The 27337-nt window shown below is 41.9% G+C and overlaps 1 protein-coding gene across 4 annotated transcripts in view; it reads left to right on the forward strand.

Annotated features, from left to right (window-relative positions):
- Positions 1-27337, forward strand: part of FBN2 (fibrillin 2) — a 283527-nt gene that overhangs the window by 151224 nt on the left and 104966 nt on the right. For all 4 annotated transcript variants that reach the window (XM_019554934.1, XM_019554938.1, XM_019554937.1 and 1 more), the window contains 5 exons: positions 2656-2781; positions 12642-12761; positions 17913-18050; positions 19466-19516; positions 20056-20181. In XM_019554934.1, the coding sequence (XP_019410479.1) occupies positions 2656-2781; positions 12642-12761; positions 17913-18050; positions 19466-19516; positions 20056-20181 (561 nt within the window). The remainder of the gene's footprint in view (positions 1-2655; positions 2782-12641; positions 12762-17912; positions 18051-19465; positions 19517-20055; positions 20182-27337) is intronic.

Consider the following 27337-nt stretch of genomic DNA (forward strand, 5'->3'; position numbering starts at 1 on the left):
CCTTCCTAGTTCCTGGGTCAGTGAAATTACCTCAATACTTCAAGTGCTCATGGGGCAATCAAACGAAATTAATACCTCCTCAGTTTTGGGGCCAGTCACCTTGAAATCAGTTTTACTGGGATTCCTACCCTGCCTTAGCTCCTCAGGGTCTGGATCAGTGCTTTCAGAGGGAAAGGGTCTTTCCTTCCTGCCTCCTTCCCAGCACTTTGAGAAGGGAACACAACTCCCCCCAAAACAAAAAGAAACGAAGGAAGAGAGAGAAAATCAAAGGATCACTGCCCCTTTAAACTCACAGACCCACATGCGCCCCCATTCTCCCTCAGTTCCAATTCCTGTATCTGCCACTTCAGTCTTTGACTAATTGTCTTGGAGCAGCTCCTCAGTGTGGTGCATCCTGGGTTCTTTCGGTGGTCCTCTGACCACCTTGGCCAGTGTGCTGGCTTGCTTCCTCTGTGGTTGTCTGCGGGATGCTGTAAGTGGAGAAGACCTCGTGTCCCTCTGCTCCACGAACTGCAGTCGTCTCCTGGCTGCCTCTCTCCAGGGCCAGAAATACCAGTCCTTGTGCTTCCTCTGCCAATACAGAGGAAGCACATACTATGAAAATGCGGCAGCATGCTCACAGCTCCAGCTTGACTTCTCTCAGTAACAGAGGTAAGTACTTCTTGGTCAAGTTTCTGCGGGCTTTTCTCCTGCCCCATTCTCTTCCCCTAAACTTAATGCACCGTACTTAGGACATATTAATGTACGTGTAGACGTGCCCACAGGGTGCACATGTAGATGTGTATCTGGGGCAAGTTTACTGCACCGTATTTTACTGCACAGTAAGCCTAAATTGTATTAATAGCACATGTAGATGTAAGGGGAGTTGGACAGAAAGCTCAAGTCCAATTATCTTTTGTTCACAGCATCTCTCAGCTTGTTGGCATATCCAAATCTTTCATTTCACAAATATTTCATTTAAGAGGCATTATTAAATGGTTTCTGTCAAGCTTTTTGCATGATTTGTGCTGTTACCAGACTCTGTACTATTAAAAAATATTTTTATAAGTATACTATATACAGAAGGCCTATTATTATACAGTTCTCTTTCTTAGTTATTTTTATCATCCATGTCAGTATACAGAATTCAGTCATTTGTTATATTTTTATATAAAAAATCAGAACTGTATAAATAATATAGTTTGTAGAGTATTGGTTTTAATACAAAAATAGCAAAAAGAACAGAAAACTCTGTGTGTGTAAATAACCAATGAGGTTATGTCAGAATGCTTCAGAAAATGATTAAGTACCATGCTACCACCTGACCTGTTTAGTATTGTTAAAAATCACTCTCAACACCTCAAGTTTCACTGACCTGTTATTGGTCTTTGTGTTTAAAAAAACCTCACCATTTTTGGAGATTTCTGGAGATTTTCTTTGCATCTCTGATTCCTTGGCAGGACTTACATTAATACAAAACAATGTCAAATGGCATTTTTTCATATTCTACACATAATTTTCCTTTTCCAAATGGATTGTATAGTGATATGCTATATTTATCCAGTCACATTTTATGTAAGTGCTCTGTGTGTTAGTGGTGAGACGGGGAGGGGTTATATGCGTGTATGTGCACATACACTGTATGAGTGGATGGATGGTCTTGTTCAGGCATTGGACTACAGTGCAGGAAAGCTGAATTTTTAGTATACTTCTGATATAAAGTTTCCCCCATGAGCCTTGGTAGCTTATTTAGGACCTGCTCCAAAGCCACTTGACATTTCCAGTGATCTGCTCATTAATATTTCTGAAATCTAGATTAAAAGCTTGATTTCTCTTTTATTTTTAGCCTCATCTTTAAAATTGAGACGACAGTCCTTTCATTCCTTGCAAGAATCTTGTGAGGATGAAGTTTTTGGGAGGAAAGTTGGAAGCCAGAGGGCCTGGGGGGAGGAAGGGGGAGGGAGAAGACTTTATGTTGTTAATTAAAAGCAATTTGGCAATAGAGCATTACTTTTTGTTAATGTATATTTGCAGAAGGTTTTCCTTGTGCCTAAATTAATTAAAGTTCAGTAGTTCCCTACCTGATCTTCTGTTTATTTCCATGTGCTCTCTGCCTCATGCTGCTTTGCTTTCTACTTCCTGTCCTGTCTGCTGCTGTGCTGTCTTTCCCATCCCCAACCTGCCACATACTACACATGCAGGCTACTCATGCCACTTGTGGCATACCTACCTCAGGTTGCCCACCCCTGATGTAGCTGTTCCCTCCCGTACCTTTGCTGATAGCAAATATGAATGCAGATGGTAAGGTAAGTGTTGCACACATAGTTAATATCACTGCTTCTGGCCAGTCAGGCAGATATCATTGAAATAGTCATGATGTTTTTCAGAGAGATCTCAAAGCTATTATGAACTAATGATGACAGTTTTTAGAATATAATATTTTATTGAAAAACTAATGTGATAAATCTTAAATATAAAATAGAATTTAGGGTAAGAGATTAACCTCTTGAAGCCAAGAATTGGCACTTTTCCATGTTCAGATGCAGAAAGCTAAGTATCAGGCAGACCTGATTGCTTCTTGTGAAGGTACAGGTGAAGGACTATGTGGGTAAAATATTGTGGAAAATTGTTCTATGACCTTTGTTTTCATTAATATGTCTCTCTGACATTTTTCAGACATTGATGAATGTTCAGTGAACAGACTGTTGTGTGACAATGGTCTGTGTCGAAACACACCTGGAAGCTACAGCTGCACTTGTCCAAAGGGTTATGTATTCAGCACTGAGACTGATACGTGTGAAGGTAAGAAAACTTCCAATACAAGCATTCAAATTGTGTTGGGCTTATCACAGTTGGAGTTTGTTAGATAGTCAGAAAAGACTCAGAAACAGTGCCAAAAGTTACCTGGGAGGAAAGGACTAAATTGTAGCATAAGTTATATGATACATCGTATGTATTATGGTACATTAGTATAATGGACTATGACATTGGATTTCAACCAATAAAGCCAGTTCATTTTCTATGTGATGGTAAGTTTTGTTAAGGAAACAGTTTGAAGTGAAAATAAAAGAACTTGGGACCTGTTCCTATGCAGATCCTAAGTTTATGGACCAGGTCTACTAGTCTATTTTTTGTCAAAAAAGTTTGATATCCCTCATCTCCTCTGACCACGAATAGGATTGTGAGAGCTTGTTAGAAAGTTTAAAACTACTTATCGTGACTGATTCTTGGTAGTTTTGATGTCAACAGGAAAATGTCCTGGACTGTACTGCACATTAATATTAAGATATTTCTTTTCTTGCAGCAAAACATGAATATTTGTAAAGTTGTTGTACTGTGGACCTGAATGATACAGATGGCATATCAATGAAAAACAAACACAAATTAATGAGACATTGTTGCTTCTAAAGTCACTTTTATGTGGGGGGAAGGGGGCTGGGACACAAATGATGTTGAAGTGCATGGAGTTTTCAGTTTTGTTCTGTTTCCAAGGAAATTATTTATAATATTCAGGAACAGTACAGTTTTAATAATTGTTTTGTTTTGGCCCAGTATTATCATTTTATACTACTCAGTATTATCATGCTAAGCAAGTTTGCACAATAAATTGCCCTTGTCAGAGCAAACACTTAGAAGTTGTAAGCTTTAGCTTTTTAATACTTCAGCTCTTATGAATCAGTAGTTCAAATTCTGTCAGGATCAACCTAAACCCTTTTCCTTCGGTTCCAGTCAACGGGAATTGTGTTAAGTGAAGTTAATATATGGCAGTCTTTCAGATGCAACCTTTAAAAGCTGAGATCCTGTTGGCTTTTGTTTTTACATTACAGATCCAACAGACTTTTTAAAGAATAGAATCTTTCTTATACATTATACTTTGGGATTTCTATTGCTGCCTCATTGTCTATCCATCGTGTACTCCTAACCTTTATTCATGAATTTTAGCTATCCATATATCCACTTATATATATTAGTTTTTAGCTGGGAAAATGGTTTCCTTGGCTTGTATTTTAATGTCATAGTATGTTGCAAACCAACAATCTGAAATAATATTACCCACAGAGATGTTACGTTTGCACTGTTCATTTCGATGCTTAACTTCAGAGCATAACTTTGACCATAAATATGTTAACACTGTTGAACAAGATGCCAGAACACAAACAACTGAGCTTAAATCACTGAATCATAGAATCATATGAAATTAGAGTAGTATAATTATAAAGAACATCTCCTTCCTATATTGATATTGACTCTGAGAACATAATTGAACAATATAATGTATCATTAACAGAGTTCAAAACAAAACCTTAGCTTATGCTCTTTGTTGTCAAAATGAACTTTGGTTTACATTTTCAAGAATTCATGCCTTAAAAGTTTAAAAGCAAATATGATTTTTTTTAGACTAATACAGAAATGCCTCTGACCATTTTTTCTTGGTTTTCTTGGGGTGACTTCTCAATACAGTAGGTGCCTAGGATCTACAGAGATAGTTGATAATTAAAGTTGACAAGGGTCAGGAGAAAAAAATGGATAAAATGGAAGCCCACATAGTTAGGTGTTACGTAAACTAAATCTACACACTGCCAGTGAAAGAAAAATTATTTAAATGATTACATAGAATTCTTTGATGGTATAACAGATTAGGGTTAGGGGTTTTTAAAATTTGTTTTGGGGATTCTAATGAATAAATTAAATTCATTTTTAACCTTACTGTGACTTTGCACATTCCTAAGAAAACTTTTATATGTCCCCAAGACCACTGTATATCATTAGGCTGACAATAATTGTCATTTTTCTACTTCCTTAAGTGAAACACTGAATGAGGCTAATAATATATGGTATCCCAGAAGCAGCTAGAACAAGAGAAAGTTGTGATCCCATCTTCTGTGTTCATAGCACTACAGTGGCTGAAGGAAGAACATTGTACCCTCCCCATACCCCTTATGGAGAGTAGCTGTGACTGTGCTGCCTTTGTGCATCTCACTGAGGTTCATTCACTCCCCTTCATGTGCTGTACTGCCCTTAACCGTAAACAAAGAGTATTTGCATAACCTATGGTACACTATTTACTGCTACTATAATAGCAGTGCTATTTGTAAAGAATAAAATAGAATATATATTTTTAGAAACGGATCAGTCATAAATAGTAAAGCAGTTCCTCGGTTAATTTTTATAAAGAAAATCCTACCCATTTTCTACCTTAATGAAATTAGTTTAGCACATTGTTACCCAAAACTTAAGATTGTATAAGTCATTCTGAGCATAATTATTTTAAAAGACATTTCAGCTGTGGATTCTCTTTACAGTGTTGGGAGCAGAATCCTGTCAGCTATTGTTTATATTGTTTTGTATATGTAACATACACACATAATATCTGAAGTATCTGTTGTATCCATCTAGAATCCAAGAGTTAGACTAAGGTTTACATTTAGCTGATCAGGCAGAAATGATCCAGAAATGTTTTGGCATAAAGCTGTCTATAAAACTATAAAATCCTACACATTTTCTAACATTGAATAGCTTGCCTATTTGAAGAATAAACTTCTTGTCTCTCTTTTTTTTTTGCTTTCCAATTCTGTTTTCAAAGAAATACTTAGCAATTCATTTTGGAGCTCTAGCACTCTAGCTGTAAATTTGCTTTAGCCAGTAACTGTCTGCCATGCATTGACATTAGATGATTGCTATTCAACAATGTATTTTTAATTTAAAGTAAATGTCAACATTCACCATTGACTCTTGCGTTGTTGTTTACTCAAAATGAAGATGCAAGAAAACTCATTTTCAGATTTTTAATCTTATTTTATTTTACTTTTTTAAGCCTTGAGAGTCTGTGAAAGTTGAAATTTTTACAACAAGCTCTGTGGTTTAGATTGTGTTTCCAGTGACATAACTAGTTAAATGTAAACCAGATGTGCTTTGAAGTTTATTTCCAGGAATGTACAGTGAACTGTTTCAATTCTTGGTTCTATGACATTTATAACGTACATTTACCACACTTAAAGGAACATATTCATAGGGGAAAAAAATCCTGTAGCAATTTTTTCTACTTAAAATCACATTTCTAGCTAAGACTATCTTGCCCACTATTGTTGCAATTAATACCCAAGATTATTTTAATGAAGAAGGGAAAAATAATTTATTTTTCCATTTTGTTTGCTTTGTACACATGATACTCTTTGGCCCTGATTCAGCAAAGCAGTGAATGTGGAGTTGCACTTATTCTTTCCTGAATGGGGGCTTTTGTGAATTGTCAGTATCAGCATTTATGATCACTAAGGACCCAATCCTGCAAAAATTTGTGCCTGTGCTTAAAGTCAGGAATATCACTGCTTTCACTGAATTCAATGGGATTTAAGCCTATGCTTAAGTGTTTTTCTGAATTGGAGCCAAAAATCTATCAAATGCGCAAAAAGAATGAACAAATGAAAAAGAGGAAACTTTGCAGGATCAGGTTCCTGTGTGTTTGTTTGGCTTCTTAACACTGCAGACTGAAGGAGAAATATTTTTAAAAACCAAACAATCACATTGGAAAAAACTACCAAAGGTGGCAAAGGGAATTAGACATAGGCTGAGGACCATAGCATAGATGATGCATAAGTGTTGACAGTGGGGGACACAAAAATCTGTGCTGTCATTACCTCCTCCACTGCTGCCAGGCTCTGGCTCCTGCCAGGTTGCAGCCCTACACCCCACAACCTGCCATTGATGCAGAAATTGGGCAGGGGAGGGGCATGTTCCCCACCACTGTGCCCTCCCCATGTGTTGTCTATGGACCATAGGATACTTTTAATGGACTTTCTGGGGGGAAAATATTACACTACAAGTTGATTTTGTCTCTTTAAATACAAAATAAGGGTTGTTTGAAATTTTATCAGTACATATATACTGAGTTGCATTCAAATTGTGTATGTGTAGTAAGGGGTGGAGAGCACTACCTGTTATGGTTGCTTGACACTTCCTATTAAGCAACCTGTTTCATTTGGTTATAACTTTTCCAAATTTTGAACATTTAAACCAAATTTCTTTGCTGGTTACCTGCCCGTAGGTGGCCTCCCCACTCCTCCTTCCCCCTCCTTTTTTTATTGATTTACTTCATCCAAAACTGTTTTTTTTTCAGTTTCCAAGATTAAGGCTAGTGAAAAATGTTGGTTTTCCCATTTAAAAAAATTCTTATGACCTTTTTTTTGGTAGCCCCCTGTGCCTTAATGCAGGCATTTGAACTTCCTTAGAGAGTAGTTTCTGGGTCAAGAACATGCCTTTTCGTCCCCTTTGAAAATCTGCCAAATTATAAATCCTTAAAAAAATCTTGGTTCACAGTAGCAGCTTCTTAGATTTTCACACTTAAATTCCTCAAACATTCTGATGGCATTGCATATGCTTCAGCCTGGGAACCAAGCAGGGATTTCCCTGGAATAGCAGCTCAGGAGTGCTGTTTGGCTGAGGCTGGATGCCTGAACTGATGGCAGAAAGCCTATTTCTCTTGTGCACTCAGGGACCCCACTTGTGTACTCTGGCAGCACGGAGGAAGAATGTGGCTCCTGATTCCAATGCAGAAGGATTACACCTGCAGAGAAAGGGCAAAGAAAGCACAAGTAGGTTAGGAAAAGAAGTTGGAGGGGCAACAGAAACCAGGAAGGGGAAGGAGGGATTTAAGACAATGGAGGAAATCGGGACTGGTTAGCTAAGCTGATGGGCGGGATGAAGGAAGTAAGGTAGAGGATGTGACGTGGTATAGAACCACACAGTGGGTAGAACTAGGCTCAAGAAGAATATGGGAACATGGAGCTGACTACATTGAGGGTTCCTGAGGTGTGCCGGGAGGATGATTGCTCCCCCGCTACATTAACAGACATTAAGACTGAAAAGTTAAGCAGTCAAACCTTACCTAGTGCCAGAGTTCATTGCTTTTCTAACTTAATTTAGCCTCCTTATACATATTGTGATACAATTCCATGACATACATATCATGTACCGTATTTCACAATACCTCTGCTTTGTGTAGGGCATGGGTTAAACATTCTGCAGGGATGAATCAAGGCTGCATAATAAAGGATATTGAAATATACAGGGCCCTACTTCATTTGTTGCAGAAGTTGGAAGAGAGACCCAGGAGACCCAAGTTCTAATCCCTCTTATCCAAAGGGTGTTTGAACCTGTGTCCTAGCAAAGTGTTCTTAACCACCAGACCATATGCTTAGCATTTCTCAGGCCTCTCTACAGCCTCCTTCTTGAAACTGGCTTACTGCACCTTGCATTTTGTATTTATTGGGATTTTTTTTTGACGTGGTGGGAACAAGAGTCCAGGCTAGAGCTCAAAGATGCCCCTTTGCTTCCAAGGCAGCATCCACATCACTGAGCTTGCTTTCCTTTTGACTGTCTGTTGGCCATCTTCAACTGGAACGTGCTCTAGGAAATACAGAGCATGTGGCTTGTGGAAGTGGATGTAGTTTACTTGCATCCTGTGGTTGCTGGGTAGCCACAGCATATAACCAATTCCCCCAAGGAAGTGCTTGGTTTGGACTCACCAAGTAACCATTGAACCCAGTCCAGGTATGGATTCTAAACTAAGTTGAGCCCCTGGGTCCTTCTGCCTGCGAAACCTGACCATTTAGTCCCTGATCCTCCCTGCCTTCCAGTTCTGGGATAGAGGTTTTACCTTTTTAAAGAAGAAAGGGATGTACCCAAAAGCTCCATTCAGTAAAGCATACAGCTTCTCTTCAACAAAAAGCTTTTGTTGGGCAATAGCAGTATAACAAGACAAAATCCTTACCTCCCTCAAATTTGAACATTTCCTCTGTTCCCTATTCAGCCTGCAAAGCCACATGCACTGCAAAGTTAGCTCAGCTGTTCTCTTCCTAGTCTTCTGCTCTCACACTAACATCATTCTTTTCAGGCCATTCTCTCCATTGCACCACTGTTTCATGCTTTCACTTGAGACCATTGGGTGGCTTCTGTCAAGGAATGTTTGTCATTCAAATCTGCAGGGCCGAATATATTTCATCCCAGGGTACTAAAGGAACTGGCAGAGGAGATCTTGGAGCACTTGGCAATCATCTTCATGAAGTTGTGGGAGATAGGTCAGGTACCAAAGGACTGGAAAAGTGCCAGCTTAGTGCCCCTCTTTAAGAAAGGCAAGCAGGAGGACCTGGGAAACTACAGACTGGTTAGCCTCACCTCAATACTTGGGAAATTACTGGGACATATCTTAAGAAAGACCATTTGCAAGCATCTGGAGGAGGAAGGGCTGATCGCAAGCAAAATTGTGTCAGACAAAATTGATCTCCTTTGACAAAGTAACATCTTGGGTGGATGAAGGGAATGCTGTGGATATGGTATATCTGGACTTCAGCAAGGCTTTTGACAAGGTCTCATACATCCTTCTCAAACAAATTGGAGAAATGTGGGGTATGTAAAACTACTACAAGGTGGATAGATAATTGGCTCAATAGCCATAAGCAAAAGGTAATTGTTAATGAATCCATATCACAGTAGCAGGAGGTTTCAAGTGGAGTTCCACAAGGATCTGACTGGGTTCAGTGCTGTTCAGTGTGTTTATTAATGACTTGCTTGGTGGCATAGAAAACTTCTTGAGCAAGTTTGCAGACAACAAAAAATTGGGAAAGATTGTGAACACACTGGAAAATGGGAGTGCAATGCAGAAAGGTCTCGACAAATTGTAAAGTTGGGCTAGAGCTAATAGGATAAAGGTCAGTGCAGACAAATGCAAGGTGCCACACCTCAGGAGGAATAATAAAAAAAAAACAATTATAAAATGAGTGACACCTGGCTGGTTGGTAGCAATATGGAAAGGAACTTGGGAATCTTGGTAGATCACAGACTCGGTATGAGTTTGCAGTGTAATGCAGCTGCACAAAAGGCAAAAGTAGTTTTGAAATGCATCAATAGAAGCATTGATAGAACAAACAAGCCTTGCCTCAAACATTTCTTGGACCATCACTGTTACAACAAGACTCCAACCCAACTATGACAAAACCAAAATCTGTGAGAGGTGTGGCTCTCAGGGTTCTCTGGGTGAAGGGGTCTAAAACACAAATCTTCTTGGGTAAATGGGAAACTGCTCCCCCTTCCCACCCTCTGCCCCCCAGCTCCCTCCAGTATCTGACACCCAATAATTTTGGTTCTTCTGCAACTAACATTTTGGAACTTACACTCATGCCTAGGTGATTTTCTTCCCCTATAAGCATCTAGCAGGCCATGATGAAGCCTGTTGAGCGTGCTAAGTTGGGAAGCATTGCATGAGCTATGCCAAATTCGAAACCATGTGAAGTGCCAAAATTTGCAATTATATAGCTACATAAGTATCACTTAGGTGTGGGAAAGGGAAATAGGTTATGGCCCTAAATGCATGTTCTTCCCCTCTTTGGTACTTGACTTTAGTCCCTGTGGTTGTATTTGTAGAACTGCTGAGCATGCACAGCTGCACTTGTAATCAGTAGAAACTGTGCTTATGTTTGGGCTTATGTAATTCTTTGTATCCTGAAAAATTAAGCTGTAATCTTACCACATTGTGCATTAACAATTAGAGCCTATTTTTTATGTTAACCTCTCTTTCTCTATACATTAGTTCTCTTTCTGTACAATGGAGGAAATTATTTCCCACTGGGGAAAATGCTTATGAAACACTCAGTTAAAATAATGTTGAGCACGACACAAAGTCCATTCAGAAAATTAATAATAATTCTGTCTCCAGAGCAATGCAGTATGTAAGGTTGAGGATGCCATATTAAGAAAGAAACAAAAATACAGGGGTTTTTTTCCCAATGAATTCCATCCATCTTGTACACTGAATGATATTTGGTTGAGGATGCCACATTGAGAAAGAAACAAAAATACAACAAAAATACGGGGGGGGGGGGTTTCCCAATGAATTCCATCCATCTTGTACACTGAATGATATTTGGAAAAATATTGCCTGTGACCACATTATTAAAGACTTTATCATAATGCATGTGCATAAGGGAAACAAATTAAAGTTGCAAAGGCAGCCATGTTTTTTTCCTAACTTGTCAGTGGCTTACTTTACAATGTAGATGTCCTTTAATATAATTTTTTATGTGACTTTTTTATATAACAGTTCTGTTGATCACTCATATGCCTTTGAAATGAAAGTGGTATATGTCCTAATGTGGTTCAGACATGACATCTGCTCATTTTTAAATAATGTTTTGCAGTGTAATGTAAGATGGCAGAAGGCACTGGGTATGCAGAATCTTCCTAATTCAGTTGTATCCTGAGGATCATTTAGCATTTAATCAATGTTTAAGAATTCTGTGGCATCACAACAGGGAGCAGGAAGCTTGCATTTATTCTCAGAAGCAACAGTTCTGTATGGTAGCAGGAAGGAATGCTGCTATTCCCTAAAAATTGACAAGGACCAAGTCGTGCTTGGTGTATTTAGGTGAACAGTCCCATTGTAGAGGTGTGAGATTTGACCCTTAAAAACTGTACTTTCTTTTGAGGGTGATGGGAGATATTAAAGTCTCTAAAGGTTTATGTTTTCTAGGTATTTTCTATCATTTTAATATAATACATATGCAATTTGGTCAATGGTTTACTTGTTCTTATGACTTGTTCTTATGACTTCAGAAGCCCATGCAAGTCAAGAGCACTGAAGATTTGATAAGACATAATGCATGAAGTAGGAAATGGTACCTTTGGTACAACTTTTGCAAAATAAGTTAAATAGTTTGTGTTATCTTTAAAAGCAGCCATTGATGCTATTACTGGTCTAATAAATCCTGCATTTTATTTTTAATTAATTTGTGCTAGACTATGTTTATGAGCTTGGCCTTAGTTCTTAGTCAGTACTTGAGAACATAAGCACACACTAAAACTTTCATTCCTGACCCACAACAGGAACTATCTAGTTGGATTAGGATTTCTGATTTGATTTAGGATCCAAATAAAAAATGAAATTGGTGAACTTCAGGAAGACATGGGTATGCACACGTGGTTGTTCTTTCGAAGAATTTGCTAGGGTTTGTTTTTTTAACTAATTTCTTTTTTCTAAAAATGCTAATATTATCAGCAGGGACTCTATTCCTACATGTAGTCAGACTTAAAAAAAAACAACTCATAGGGTGAAAGGAAGAAAGAGTAAGGGATGAAGAGGAATACCATTTGCAGCATTACAGTTTCAGTCTTATTTCTTGAGCACTTTCCAGGACTATGGAACGCTAGCCAGCATTGTAATATTTTGTTTCTGAGAGGGTTTTCTTAATTCTTCCAAAGCCTCATGGAGCCATAAATGACAGAAACAATAAAACCTTTGTTTGTGCACAGTGCGTTGTGGCTGGAAATGTGTTGTTTTCCATAAAAAAAGGATTCCGATTTCTCTCAGGACAATCATAATTGATTCTGGAAAACCTTTTAGTCCAAGTTCATGGAAATGTTTTGTCTTTATAGGAAAGAGCCATTTAATTAGCACTTTGAAAATATGTGCATATACATGCATATAGCTGTCCCTTATATGTGATGGACCTCACATTCTATAAAAGCAAAAAAAAAAGTGGGGGGGATGGGAGGGAAAAGTGAACCAAGTTGAGCAGCCATGCTGGTCTATCATGGTTCACAGCAGCATTTCTAAAACGTAATATTTTCCAGAAACAGCAGTCCTAACAGCATCTCTCCCTTCTGGATTATAGATATAAATGAATGTGAAAGCAGCCCGTGTGTCAATGGTGCCTGCAGAAACAATCTTGGTTCTTTCAACTGTGAGTGTTCACCTGGCAGCAAGCTGGATTCTACTGGACTGATCTGCATTGGTAGGTCTTTTAATGTGTTTTTTCTTTTTCTTTTTTAATTAGCACTAATTAAATTGATAGCATTGATTTTTAAATGCAAGATCAGAACAAACAAAAAGAGTCGTAGTAATTTGTACTTGGTAATAGACTGTCACAGGGTTGGCTGTGAAGCCTTTTTTACTTGCTTTGTGGATTAGATTGATCAAATGCAGACTAGTTTGCCTGTTTCCTTGGAAGCAGTAACAAACTAAGGAGGAGCTAGACATGCCGCTTTCTTTGACAGTATTTCAGCTATTTTCATGTATACAAGCCCTGAGTAGGCTGAAGGAGGTATAGGCTATGCCCCTTATCCATGAGAAAGAGTTAGGGAGAGATGTGAATAGTATCAGGTCTATTATTGACACTGGTGGTTATTTTCTCCCAGAGGATAAGATATCAGTTTAACTATGGCTGTTGTTTAAGAAGCTATCATAAAAAAAGTTAATACTGCATCGTACCTTTCCTTTGCTCGGGCCATGGAAGGTTTCCTCTGAATTCATCTGGAATCTTCCTTAATCTTACCTAGTTACAAGCACTGGCATGATTTGTGGAATACACATTGGTACTAGTATCCTTAGATAATGATGATCTGGTAAATCAGGTGTTGTTTGAATTTGGTTAGAACTAGCAGCATGCTTTGAGAGAGCTGATTGCAGGGTGACCTCACCATACCTACTGGAGTTTTCAAGGCACATTTATCAGTGGATTTGTTCTTACATTTTTAAAGGCCTTGGAAGATGATGGACCCTTATTTACCTCAAATGCCCACATATTTCCACGATTACCCTAATAGTGCCGTGCGGTTAAGGATATTGTGAGATGGATTGAGGTGGAGCACTTTTAATGTTTTGAATTGAAACTTTTAGTTTTCTTTGATTCTCATGGGGTGCATCTGTACATGCGCTTTACTGCAAAGTTGACTAATTAGCTCTACAGTAACGTATCACTGTTGACATGGGCACCCATATTAGCATCCAGAACAGGTAGTATCCTATGGCAGAGTAATTTATGCTGCCACTGTGCATGTGTAGACAGTGACCAGGGCTGCCTGGGACATGAGGGCTCTACAGTGTGGGGGCTGCCTACAGCAGTCTCTCTTAGGTTCCCAGGTAGCACTTGTAGCTTGCTAAGAGGTTACATTCTTGTCCTTCTATGTTTTTTTGTCTTGTTTAAATCCTGCATGTTCTCAGATGAATTGCCATTGTGAAGTCATTAAGGATCCAACACTTGCATTGAGTGAAAGCTTACCATACAAACGTCATATAAATTCCCATAGGATTATTTGAATAGTTGAATTTTTCTGCTAATGGAAGGTATTTTGCGAATGATTGTAACATCTCCCATTACATACGTGAAAGGATGCAATGCTGTGTTGAAAATAAAGAGAAGAACACAGTGATACGGCTAATATTATAGATATAGTCCACCATACTCACTGAGTACAGGCACTATTGTTAAATTTCACTACCACTCCACAATGAATGGTTCCAGAAGATGTGCATGGCAAATTTGTCAGGACTGAATAAGGCATTATACATACTTTCTGTCTAGGCTTTCTCTGTTTTATATAAGAATATGAGAAGTGCCATTCCACATTAGACCTCTTGTCCATCTAGCCCAGTATTCTTTCTCCAACAGTGGAAGCTTTAGAGCAAGGCTGAGCAATTATTTGGGCCCATGGGCCACATAACCAGTTGTGGGGAGCTGTTACAGGCTGGTCAGCACCCCCACCTTGCGACAGCTCATCAAACCTGGAGTCCATGGGCCCTAAAGCTCCTCCCTGCTGCTGCTACCACCACCAGTGCCCAGAAGTAGCTGAGCGCACAGCGGCCCCTGGCCCCAGCCCACCCCATGCCTGCTCCAAACTCACCCCAGCCAGAGTGGACCAGCTTTGGACCAGCCGGGACCCAAACGCACAGCCCCATTCCCAGCCTCAGCCTGCCCTGTGCCTGGTCCCCACCTGCCCTGGCCAGAGCAAACCAGCTCCAGATCAGCCCGGGACCCATGTACACAACCCAGGCCCTGGCCTGCTCTGCACCTGCTTTGGACCAGCCTTCCCACAGTGAACGGTGGCCAGGAAGAAGCTGCTGCTGGGTGCAGGGGAAAGGTGACTGCCTCCTCCTCACTGCTGCTGGGCTCTTCTTGCTGCAGCTGCCTGCACCTGGGCTGCCCTGTCTCCACTACCACCACTGCCCTGCTGGGTGGCCTGGAGGCAGTGGTGACAGTGGTGGAGAGGAGTCACACAGCAGCTTGGATACAGGCTCCAGGTGGCCACAGCAAGAAGGGCCTGCCTGTGATGGGGGAAAACAGCCACTTTTCCCCCATGCCCAGCAGAAGCTTCTGGCTGGGTGGTGCTGCTGCCACCACTGCTCGTCACGGGTGGGCTGGTCTGGAGCAGGTGCAGGGTAGGTTGGGGTTTGGGTCCTGACTGGTCTGGAGCTGATTCACTCTAACCAGGGCAGGTCCGAAACAGGTGTGGGGCAAGCCAGGGCTGGGGTTGTGCGTGTGGGTCCCCACCAGTCTCCATAGGGCTGGGAATGGGGCCAGGGCTGGCAGCAACAATCAGAAGAAGCCACCCCAGCTCCACTGCACACCTGGGCCAGGCAGGACCTAGAGACCTGCAACTGGCCAGTCAAAGTCCTTCTGTGGGCTATATTTTCCCCACCCGTGCTATAAAGGGAGAGTATTGAACCAGACATCTCTAGAGTGATGTATCCCCTGTTTAGTATCTTCTCTGGCATCCACCATTGTTGAGTTAGGGATTCCAGAGGAAACATCTCCAACCATTCTGTTCAACAGCCATTAACCAAGCTATCATCCATGAATGTATCCAGTCCCATTTTTTTAACCTGGCTATGCCATCTGCCTCCACCACTTCCTGTGGCACTGCATTCTACATGTTAACTACGCATTGCATAAAAAGTACTTCCTCTTGTTGGTTTTAAACCTCTTACCTACTGACTTTCAGTGAGTGTTTCCTAGCTCTAGTATTTTGAGAAGAAAGAGAAGACTTCAGTCACTAAGGAATCTAAATTCATCACCTTTCATAAACATTCTATTTAACAGTGGGCATATCTACATGTGCATTAGTTAATGTACATTGGATCTAGTACCTCCATTGTGAGGTACTAGGAAAATGTGCATTAGCCTGTTTTAATGCACATTAAGAAGCATGGTTTTTAAGTGACACTTAATGTGCATTAGCCTATTTTAATATGCATTAACTAAATAACATGGTTTTTTTCAGTGACACTTTAGTGGACATTAAAATAAGCTAATTTGCATTACAGATCACATGTAGACGTGCCCGCTATGTTTTAAACTACTGCTTTTAAATATTTAAATTTTGTTTCATTTTGCTTCCCCATAATAATTTTTACAAATGAATGCAACTTAAGAGAACTGTGATGCTTATTGGAATGGTATTGAATAACCTAATGAGTCAAGAGAATAGTGACATTGTTTGTAAAATGGAATAAGATATATTGTCTGATAAGATATATTCTTTTGGGGAATTATACCTGCAGTAGGAAAACTTTCCTTTTTCCTGTGAAATACCAGTTATACCATTCTGAGTTACAGTTTGTAAAATTCTGATAGAGTACACAAAACAGGAGGTTGCCATCTGCTTGTAGCATGTACATATTCTTATTCAGGTCAGAATCAAAGAAATGCAAGTGGCAGAAGAATGCTTTGATGCTCAGTAATAAATAACTTTCTCACCAGTCACAGTGGCTGCCCTTTTGCAAATTTTGTCTGGACAAGAAAGACTATAGAAAATAAAGGAAATTAACTCATAGCCTGAAATAAGATAAGACTAACAGACTTTGGCAGGAAGATTCAAATACAGCTGATGTGAAGAAAATCACCTGATAATCGTATACTTGAAATCATTTTGCAATGTATTACTTTGACATGTTGGCTGCATAAAATTAAAATTAGCCACAGTAATAACTAGCTTTATTCACAAAGAATTTCTAATAAAGCAGGAAGTGAATTCACTCTTGGTATAAAGTATACATTTTCTCTGTTTTAGCATTTTAGCAATGAGCTAAAACTGGATGGCAATTTATACATGTCTGTGTGTGTGTCTAGATATGATCAACTAAAATTAATGGAACAGATGAATTCCTGATGTAATTCTAAGGCAATGAGATTACATCGGGGAACAATTTGACCTATTTATTTCAAGTATAAATTCCAAGGAGTGTTTTGTCTCAGGCAGAAGCAATGCCTCTCGGCAGTCCACAGAACACAAGAGAAGCATGGTTGCTGGCCTCCCCAACTTCCACACCTGTTATCTAATGCAGAATCCCCATGTCTCACTGGCATGCCCATGAGGCATCAGCTGGAGATACCCTCTCTGCCCTGGGGTGGTGGGGAGGGGTGAAGGAAAGGAGTCTCCTATTGCCCCATGGCTGGAGAACCTGCCTTTGCAGTGACTTTATAACTAGAGCACATCCTTGTTGTGCTATGTTTTTGTAGCACTGCAGAGTACTGAGACACTGACTGCCCAGTCCCTAAAACAACTTCATCGTTTATTATCAAAAGTTGGCACGCACAGAATGGAGGCTGTTTTATGGTAGCATGGCATTGAGACATACCATAAGTCTCTCTGACTTTCCATGAGAGTTTGACTCTTTCAAATCTATATAACTAAGTAGCATTTGGTCTTTTAATCTTACTCAACAAATGTATCTCCAGTGTAATTCTAATGAAATCATGGGGCTTACACCAAGTGGTATCTTTTCCATAGCACATTTTCATTTTCTGAATGCTGTTTTAAAATTGACTTTACTTGTCAGTGCAGTTTGAAATAATTAGTTAGTATATGTTACAGTGTTTGTAGTGTAGAAAGAATACATATGAACTTGTAGACCCATTCACGAAACTTAATGCCAGATACATTTTGATCCTAGTCAGCTTAGAACTCCTGCTTTGGCTGGAGCTACTCCGAGTTTACATGAGCACAGCAGAATTTGCAGTTTGGCCTCATAGCAATTTTTATGAACATTCTTTGGATTATTTAAGTTATATTTGTGGTAATAATAATAAACCCACAATCCTAACTAAACATAGCACAATAAACATAAATACCTGAGAGCTCCCTGTTCTTTTTCTAATCCGCTGCAGATAGTCTTAAGGGAACATGCTGGCTGAACATTCAAGATGGTCGTTGTGAAGTGAACATCAATGGTGCTACGCTGAAATCTGAATGCTGTGCGACGTTAGGAGCTGCATGGGGTAGCCCTTGTGAACGATGTGAATTAGGTATGGTTCTGTGCTCTGTTTATGGGGGGAAGGGCAGAAATGTCATTAGATAAAGTAATTCTTCCTTAAACAAAGCATCTTTCTTAACAGAGTATTTTCAGTAAAAAGATGATAACATGAGGACTTAATGACTTCTGTGCTTCACTGTGTGAATCCCTTGGTAACCCACAAAGCCCACCAATTGATTATATTTTTAATGGATTTCTACAAGGGTAGATTCTTGTCATGTGTGGTGCAGATGTAGGCAGAGAGATGCGTAGGCAGAGAGATGGTAGTGGAGGAGGCAAATGTCTGGTGAAAAGTCTATAAGGGGACTGTATCTTGAAGGCTGCTGACTCTCAGGGTGCCTGCACGCAAGCATGGGGGCTGCTCTGATGTGCTGTAATTATGAGTCAGAGCATACTTGATTAATTGTCAGACAAGTCAAGCTCCCCTGCCACCATTTTGAAGTGGGGAGACACAGATACACGAGATGCTGCAGCACTTTATTTGGAGCGGCTTTTAAAGCATAGCCCACTCCCCATCCTCCACGCCCACTCCCGGAGTACATGTAAAAGTGTCCTCTGTTCCCAGGTGTTTTAAAACACAAAAACATCTGCGCTAATGCTGTTATTAGCTGTAGGGTAGCAGCTGTTATTAGCTGTAGAGTAGGAAGAATTCCTCTAACAAGTTAATAATGCTACTTATCACTAAGTCCACGTTAGGCAATTCCAGCTCTTGCTTTTTAAATAGGACCTTAATACAATCCACTTAACATCTTTGTTTTTACTATAAGGTTGGATGGGATTGGGGAGAAAGGTCGCAACATTTCTGGTTCTAACTAAGAGTATCTAAAACCTACATCTTCATGGAACCTGCTTTTCTCTCCCCACTGCTTCCTGCATTCGGATGTTTTGTGAACCCTAAAAAGTCAAGTACTTGCTTGTCTGATTTCACTGGGCATTGATTTACAGTGCAGAAGCCTCCAGTAGTTGCACTGCTTACTAAGATGGCATTGTTATTTCTGCAGGAAGGTATACTAAAAATAATCCCAGGAGGCTAGGATGAAGAGAGGGAACATAAGTAGCTTATATATGTATGTGATATGTGTATAAAATAAAGAAGTTATGATTACCTCTTATCTCTAGTAGGGTTTGATCTTGTAAGGGACTGAGCATTCTACCTGCAACATAGCAACGCTCTTAAGAGAGAACATGACTTAATTCCTGAGACTACTTACTAGCTTATAGCTACACATGTGCTTCAGTGTATTCCTGGATTAGAGTCAGAGCACTCAGCACCTCACGAGCTATTAGGGATCCAGTGGAGGAAAGATACAAAAAGAAAGTACCTTTCCCCCTTATTAACTGTTATGATTCTATAATATTGTGCAGCTCTATCATTCCAAATCAATGATGTATTGGTTTTGTTTCCAGACACTGCTTGCCCAAGAGGATTTGCCAGAGTTAAGGGTGTTACCTGTGAAGGTGAAGTTATTTTTTCTTATTCAATACCTGCACTTTTTTGCTAAAAATGGGATAAAGGGAATTTCTTGCTTTTTTGTTATTGGAGGTTTTAAGCACATTAACGTGTCATGATTGCCATCACAGGCAGCGAAGGCATTTAGAAAGCACCACCCTACTCTAAGACATTGGAGGAAGTCAAGGAAATCTCTATAATAAAGACACAGAGCAACTTAGAAATCTGATCCCTGTCCTTCAAGATTCCTTCTATATATAAGTAGAATACTCATGCCTTTACTCACCCCTACTTAGTGCAGTGGATCATCCCTGGAAATGAGAATATGGCTTGGCTATCGCTATACAAGATAAGGACTGGGGCTATTAACAGCCAAATGTAACCCAGAAGAGTCTTCAGATCCCAATACCATATACATGAAAATCTTCTGATTGCCTTCACATAACTTTAAAATCTCAGTAAGGTCTTATAAAACCAGTAAAGGCATGGATATTTTGAAAAACAAGTATACTCCCTTAAATGTCTCTTTGTATTTATTTCACAACAGATGTAAATGAATGTGATGTCTTCCCGGGGGTCTGTCCTAATGGACGGTGTGTTAACAGCAGAGGGTCATTTCACTGCGAGTGTCCTGAAGGCCTGACACTGGATGGAACAGGTCGAGTGTGTTTAGGTAAAAGTGAAGTCATCTCCTCCTCTTCAGCTATATAACTGCTTTCATGTTTTTGCATACTTTAAAATAATGGCAGAAGGAGTGTGAAAGGGTGTTGTACCTGTGAATTCTGGGCTGCATCCAGAGAAGTGTGGATATTTGGTTCCCTGGGAACAACTAGCGATGGCGCATCTTGTGTCTCTGCTAGTTGTCCCCAGGGAACGCCTATGCCACGCATGCTTTGGCGCATGCCATGTTACCCCAGGTGGGGTAAGGGAGGCTAGGGCAGCACTGGGCTGGCCCCAGCAACCTGACCTGGGGTCCTGGAGGCCTCCCAGGGCTCCAGCAGCAGTGATACTGCCACTTGAAGCCTGGCTGGCAGCTGCAGTGCAGCTCCAACCAGCCATGCTCCGGTTTTGAGCAGCACACACTGCCAGTGGTCAGGCTGCCTGCCTTTCCCTCCTGCGCTGCTCCCTTGTAGCATGGAGAATAGCTGAATGTGCCGTATGTGGTGCTGCAGATGCATCTGGTACCACATACCATACAGCCATGCTTGCCTGGATGCAGCCCTTGAGTGCTTTGTGTCTTAAAGGGTATTTTTTTAGTGTGTGATGTTTAGTACAAAACAGTGTGCTGGTTTAGGGAGGAGTTAACCCCTACTTCAAAAATGGACAACTGTAAGGCTTTTTTTGTTGTCATTTTGGCTGAAGTATGTGTAGCTACTAAGCTTACTCATATTCACTTACAAAAATCTCTAGCTTATATTAACCAATGATTTAAACTAAGGATAAATTGGGAGCGTAGAGTAGTAATTCAATGGGAAGTTAACTACTTTGTGATTCTAGTCTGATCATTCTGTTAAGGTTGTCTCACTGCTTGACTGCTCCCCCCTCAACCTAAGCTAGCACAATTTTTGTGTAGATAACTTGAGCTAAAACTGCAGTGAAAGCAGGTACTTGGACTTCGGTTTTTTTGTCAATGGAAGAAACTAATGTTCTGAGCAAAGAAGAAAAACTTTAATATACTTGAACCTCTGTGACTAAAAAACATGAATTTGCACTGACTGGTTTCATTATTAATGTTTCTACTAACCTCTCTTGAATTGGTTTTTGAGAGACAAGAAAAAATGTCTTATATGTGGCTTGGAATAGCTGAGGGTTTCATGTTCAAGCATAGTAACTCTTAGTACTTTCAGAGAAAGGAGCACATTATTCTTCCTGCTAGGATGTAATGCAGCAATTACAGGTTTGTGTGTGAGGTGGGGGGTTGATCCCTCAGTTAGGGTTAATTTTACATTTTATAGTTTTCTGCCAAATCCTGACGAATCTTGTGGCAAAGTCCTCTGTCCCTCAGAATTGTCAAAGAGTTGGGAATTGTCTTTCTTGCTCCCAACCTGAAAGTACAGTGTGGGATGCTTTTGCATCAAGGCCAGTACTTCTGTGTCAGTGGAAGAGCAGTGGACACAGTCTCTCCATGCCTCATAGTCTATTTATTCCACACAGGCCTGTGTTGTTTTAGGCCCATTTTAGTTTTTCTCTAAAGGATTTGGCATCATTTTGCTGCCCTGGGCCAGAACTTGTAAGCTGGATTCCTGCCACAGGCCACAAATCCACCTTCCACCTACCCGGAGATCTCTAGCTGCCTGTGCTTACACTCACTGCAGATATCTAGGCCCTCTGCAGCAAAGTAAGCATAGGCAGGAGAAGGGAGCAGCAGGGAGATCTGCTGAGGAGAGTGCTATGGAGGGGCCAGGCAGTTTGTCACAGCTGTGAGCCACTCAATTCGTGAGCTGCCCCAGGCTGGATAGACCTTTCTGGATCAGATCCAAGCTCTTTGTGGGCCAGATTTGGCCTGTGGGCTGTAGGTTGCCCACCCCTGTTCTACAAATTTATTACTTTGTATCTGAAGTTGAAGCCGGTTCAAGATGCATCTGGCAGCTTCAGAAAGTGTCCTGTAATTTGATTGGTACATCTGCTGTTTTCCAAGTGTAGTTTCATGGTTTGGATACATAAAACCTGGCCTGGGGCCTACCTGTCTAGGAGATTTGCACTCCCTATGATGCACTACCACAGTTAGGATCAGAAAAAGACTGTGAGTTTCATCTACCCCTTGTAAAAGCATTCTCCATGCAGGACAGGCCCCTGGGAAATCCCAAATGAGACCTCATCTTAGTTGGACATCAGGCCATTGATGACTATGAGCCATGATGATCCAACCATTCATGCACCCACTTTAAAGTAGCTTTATTTACATCGTATTCCCTTATCTTATTTATAAGATGTCAAGGGAGACTGTATCAAAAGCCTAGCTAAAAAAGAGATGTATCAAATTCATTACTCTCCTCCACCTAAAAAGCCCATTACCTTGTCTTAGAAGAAAATCAGGTTAGGCAAGAGCAACATGTTCTTGACAAATCCATGTTGGTATGTGTGCATCTCGACCTGGCTATATGAACCTTTTTATATAGCTTTGCTTAATAGGTTTTATTCAGTCTTTTTTTTAACATACTTGATAATGCTATTCCTAATCTCCCCTTTTCTACTATTAATTTTGTACTACCTCCCAAAGAGAAATTTGACAAGGAGCAGTTTGCAGCTCACAGCTGATAGATGGAGGTGATGCTGGCTGGCATAAGGAAGTTTTATTTTAAGCAATGCTACACCTTTACTTTAAGTATGCCACTTCCTCCTGCCAGACTTTATTCAATAAATGTTAGTTTAAATTCCAAGGCATAATTCCTGTTTTATACTACACAAGCATTTGGACCATGTGATACATTCCTGAACTAAGTGAACTTGCTGTAAACTGTTTAACATACTGGAGTCATTTTAATGGGAGCAAATATATACTGGATTTACTCGAATTTAAGATGACCTTGAATTTAAGATGACCTACCCATAATTAGATCCACGTGAGGGGAAAAAATATTATTTTTATATACAGACCTACTGATAAAAATTACAACAATACCAGTAAGTCATAAATTCAATATTAGCTTTAATTCAATTCAAGCATTAACTTAACCTATTTTAGGTTCTGTCTAGAGAGTGCTATTCCTTTCTTAGATCTTGCAGCTTAGGACTGGTCTCTTTCACATGCATCCTCACTCTCACACTCTTCACTGTTCTCATTTTCTTCCTCATCTTCCCACAGAACATCATCTTCAGTTACATCCATGGCATTGGATATACAGTAGGGCTGTGCAAAGCTTTGACTTAATATTCGATTCAACAAATATTCGACATATTTGACCTTGAAAAGTGAAAGTCGAGTCGAATAGCAGATGGTCGAATAGCTGTCAAATTGAATACTGGAAGTCGAATATTAACAGCGCAGGTTGAATATTTGACAAGGGTTGAATATTCAACTTGCCTATAACGGATTCCCTGTGGGGGAAAAAAAAGGGAAAGTAAGAAAAGGAAGGGGAAGGAGTGCTTTCATGACTGACATGTGTGGCTGGCCAGTGACCTGTCATCATTCTCTGAGGTCCCTTCCAATTCCAGTGCTCTGGGGGGAGGGCCAGAAAAAATGCATAAAAGGCAGCAGTTTTTCAGCTCCCCTGCTTTCTGCCTTGGGGTCAGTTTCTGAGCTGCTGATGTTCTCCAGCACCTCTGCATCAGACCACGACAGCTGGAAGCCCTGATCTTCAACAGATTCCCTGGCAAGGGAAGTCCTGGAGAAGGAGGGGGAATCAGCTGAGTTTGTGCTCTGCACCCCTCAGGTTTTTTTCCTTTCAAGCCACGAGGTCTTTCCCAGAAGGCACTTGAGAAGGTGCCTCTGTACAGGTGAAGGCAAGTGGCTCAGCTGAGTCCACTCTTTCTCTTGCTGTGCCTCTGACTGCTGAAGAAGGGGAGAGTTCAGCACCATCCACAGATGCACCCACATGCCAGAGGGAAAAACCTAGTACTAGCATGATCTGGGATCATTTTGAGCTGGCAGATGATCCTGTGTTTGCTATCTGCGTGCACTGCCGAGCCAAAATCAGCCGGGGCAAGGGAACAAAAAGCATGATCACCTCGGGGATGCTGAATCATCTCCGCAGGTACCACCCCTTTGCTACAGGAACAGCCCCATGTCGCTCCATAGCCCCCATCCCCCCACAGCAGAGGCAGGGCACCTTGGAACACTGGGGGCAAAAGGGACCAGTTGCAAATGTGAGCAAGGTCACCCAGACCATTGGGGAGATGCTTGCTCTGGATGGCCAGCCCTTCACCATCCATGAGCTGGCCTTGCTTGGGGAGATTGGGATCAGCGGCCCCCTGACCAAAGCTGAGTGTGATCTCCCAGATCTTGCTGGTCCTCAAGCCCTTTCTCGAAGCCACTGAGACCCTCAGTGCTGCTGATGCCTTTCTCATGCTGAGGCCAATATAGTGAAGGAGCTCCGCAGCCAAATGGAGAGCTTCCTGGGGGCCAGTGTTCCTGGCTGGGGCAGGCCACTTTCACCAGATGTGCAGGCACTGGTGAGGCGGCTGAAGGAGGGACTTAGGAAAAGGCTTAAACCCTTGGGGTCCAACACACTGCATATGCTGGCCGCCATCTGTGACCCAAGGGTGAAGGGCGCCATATGTGGCAGCAAGACACTGAGTCACTGGAGGGAGGTACTTATTAAGAAAGTGACGGAGGTGGAACGGCAGGGGGTGGGGAAGTGGAACAAGGGGATTCACTGCCTGAACCCAGCCTGCCATCCACGAGCCAGTCTTCCCCTCCACCACGGGTGCTCCCAATATGGGCTAAGGGCATGGAAACATTAGGGGGTCCAGACCCACCAGACCCCAGGATCAGGCAGACAGCCCTCACACAGTGGTGTCTGCCTATCTTGCCGAGCCTGTGGAGCCCCTGGACTGTGACCCCTTGGCCTACTGGGCAATCCGCAGCCCAGTGTGGCCAGATCGGGAATACCAGTCCTGTCCACTGACCAGTGTGCCAAGTGAGAGGGTGTTCAGCATGGCTGCGGATGTTGCGACACCCTACCGCACCTGCTTGGATCCTGGTGGGTGGAGCAGCTGGTGTCCCTCAAGGTAAACTCCCTGCTGCTGGGGCTCCCCAAGCACCAGGTGCGGACAGAGCGAATGTGACTCTCCTCACTCCGTCTGTATCACGAGTTTTGTCTGTCAGCAGCCTAAGGTGCAGTTTCCCCCAAACCCCTGCACCTATCACCGTGAAAGTTGGCAGGCTTTGTGGGCTCCTCAGGGGCTAGCAAGCCTGCAGTTTTGAGCTCCCTGTGGCTTTCCACACAGAAGTCACAGGATGTTTTCTCTTAAGAATTTGGAGTGCTGTTTCTCCGAACCCCCTGAACCTATCTTGTTGAAAGTTGGCAGGCTTTGTGGGCTCCTCAGGAGCTACCATCTTTGCAAGTTTCGTCAAGATCAGATAAGAAATGCCAAAGTTATAGCCTGCTTCAACCTTCCCTGTTATAGCCTATGGGGAAGTCGAAGCAGCTCGACTATTCGACTGAGTTTTGACCTCGAGTCCAAGTGGACCCGCTTCAACTTGAAGCGGACAGCAAATCGAAGCGGGACCCGGTTTAATATTCGACATGGCTGTCGACTCGAATATTACCTGCTCTGCACGGCCCTAATATACAGCACTTCTTGAAGCCTTTAATAATTGATTCTGAAGATATCTTTCTCCCAGAATTCATTGGCAAAGCAGTGCTACAGTTGGCTTCTTAATCTTCCCACCAGGTGTAAGCACTTGGTTCCCTGCCAAGAGCCAGTCTGAGAACTGACACTGTAAATGGTCCTTAAAGGGCTTATTCCATGACCTCTAGTACTTTAAATTGAGATGTCATACGAGCAGGTATCACTACAAGTTCACAATTTAGTGACAGAATTTTTGCTTTAACATCTGGTGAGCATACTTGAGAACTTGCTTATCAATTTCAGGAAAGCAGCCTTGTTTTGGGTTCCCAGATATTTTCCATGTGAACTTAGCATTTTCTAGTTTCCTTTTAATTGTCTCCATCAATGTACATTTGCTTCAGTAACATTAAACTTCCTTTCCACATCACTATTATTTGTTTTTCAGCATAATTAATAACTTTCATTTTAAAGTTAGTATCATACATGCACCTCATTTCCTTTGGTATCTTCACATTTGTACTGCTACTTCCTCTTTTCTTCATGGCAGTTTCTGTGACACCACTCATCCCACAGAATGTACTGTGGGTTTTTATGGCTTTAAATTTTGGCCAGTCAGTGTTGATCAGGCCCCGTATTCTGCCGCTTTTCCTGCTACTCCAGCAGGTGCTCATCTGCCACCTGCCCCTCCACTGGATGCCTTGCCTTCCCCTGCCTCACTACTGTAAGGCACCTCGTCGTATACTGGTTCCCTTGCTGCTGCTGACTAGAGCCTCACTGTGTGCTAGATCCCATGCTCATGCTGGGTCCCTCATCACCACTTCTGAGTCTGTTGTTGTGTGCATGCATCACCATGTGCATTCTGAGTCCTTTGTCACTGTTGCCAGGTCCCTTACCACCACATGCTGTGGGCCTCGCCTTATGCTGGGTCCCTTACCACTGCTGAGAGCCTTGCATAGGTGGTGTATAGTAGGGGAATAGGGAGGCATGTACCCCCACAGATTTCTGCACCAATGGCAGGGCGTAGGGCTGCAGCCCAGCCAGGGTCTGGCAACTGGGAGCAGCAGCAGCATGATTTCTGCATTGATGGTGGGGCACAGGGCATGGAGCTGCAGCCCAGCTGGAGCCACTGCCTAGTAGCAGCTGGGGCAGTAGCAGTGTTGTGGAGTTGTGCTCCACTCTCAACACTTATACATCACTTATGGAGCCTTGCCATGTGCTGGATCCTTTGCTGCCGCTATTAGAAGTCTCACTATGCTGATCCCTTCTTACTGCTCCCTGGAGCCTCGCTATTCATTGGGTTCTTTGCCACACCGTGGGTCCCTTGCTGGGTGCAGGGTGCTGGGTTCTTTGTCACTGCAGTCAAGTCCTTCCCTGCAGCATGCTGAGTGCCTGGCTGGCCTGTGGGGTTTCCTCCTTTTTGAGTGCTGGCCAGCCCCTGTGGGAACCCTCCCTGCTTTGTGCTGGCCAGGGTTCCTCCACCCTGTGTGCTGACCGCCCCAGCTGGGTTCCTCCCTGTTGTATGCCTGCCTGGCCTCTTCCCACAGCATGCTGGGTGCCTGGCAGGCAGGTGATCAGGTCACTCACTCCCAGCCCAG

Source organism: Crocodylus porosus, unplaced genomic scaffold (genome assembly GCF_001723895.1).
Source record: "Crocodylus porosus isolate Cpor-Errol unplaced genomic scaffold, CroPor_comp1, whole genome shotgun sequence".
NCBI lineage: Eukaryota > Metazoa > Chordata > Crocodylia > Crocodylidae > Crocodylus > Crocodylus porosus.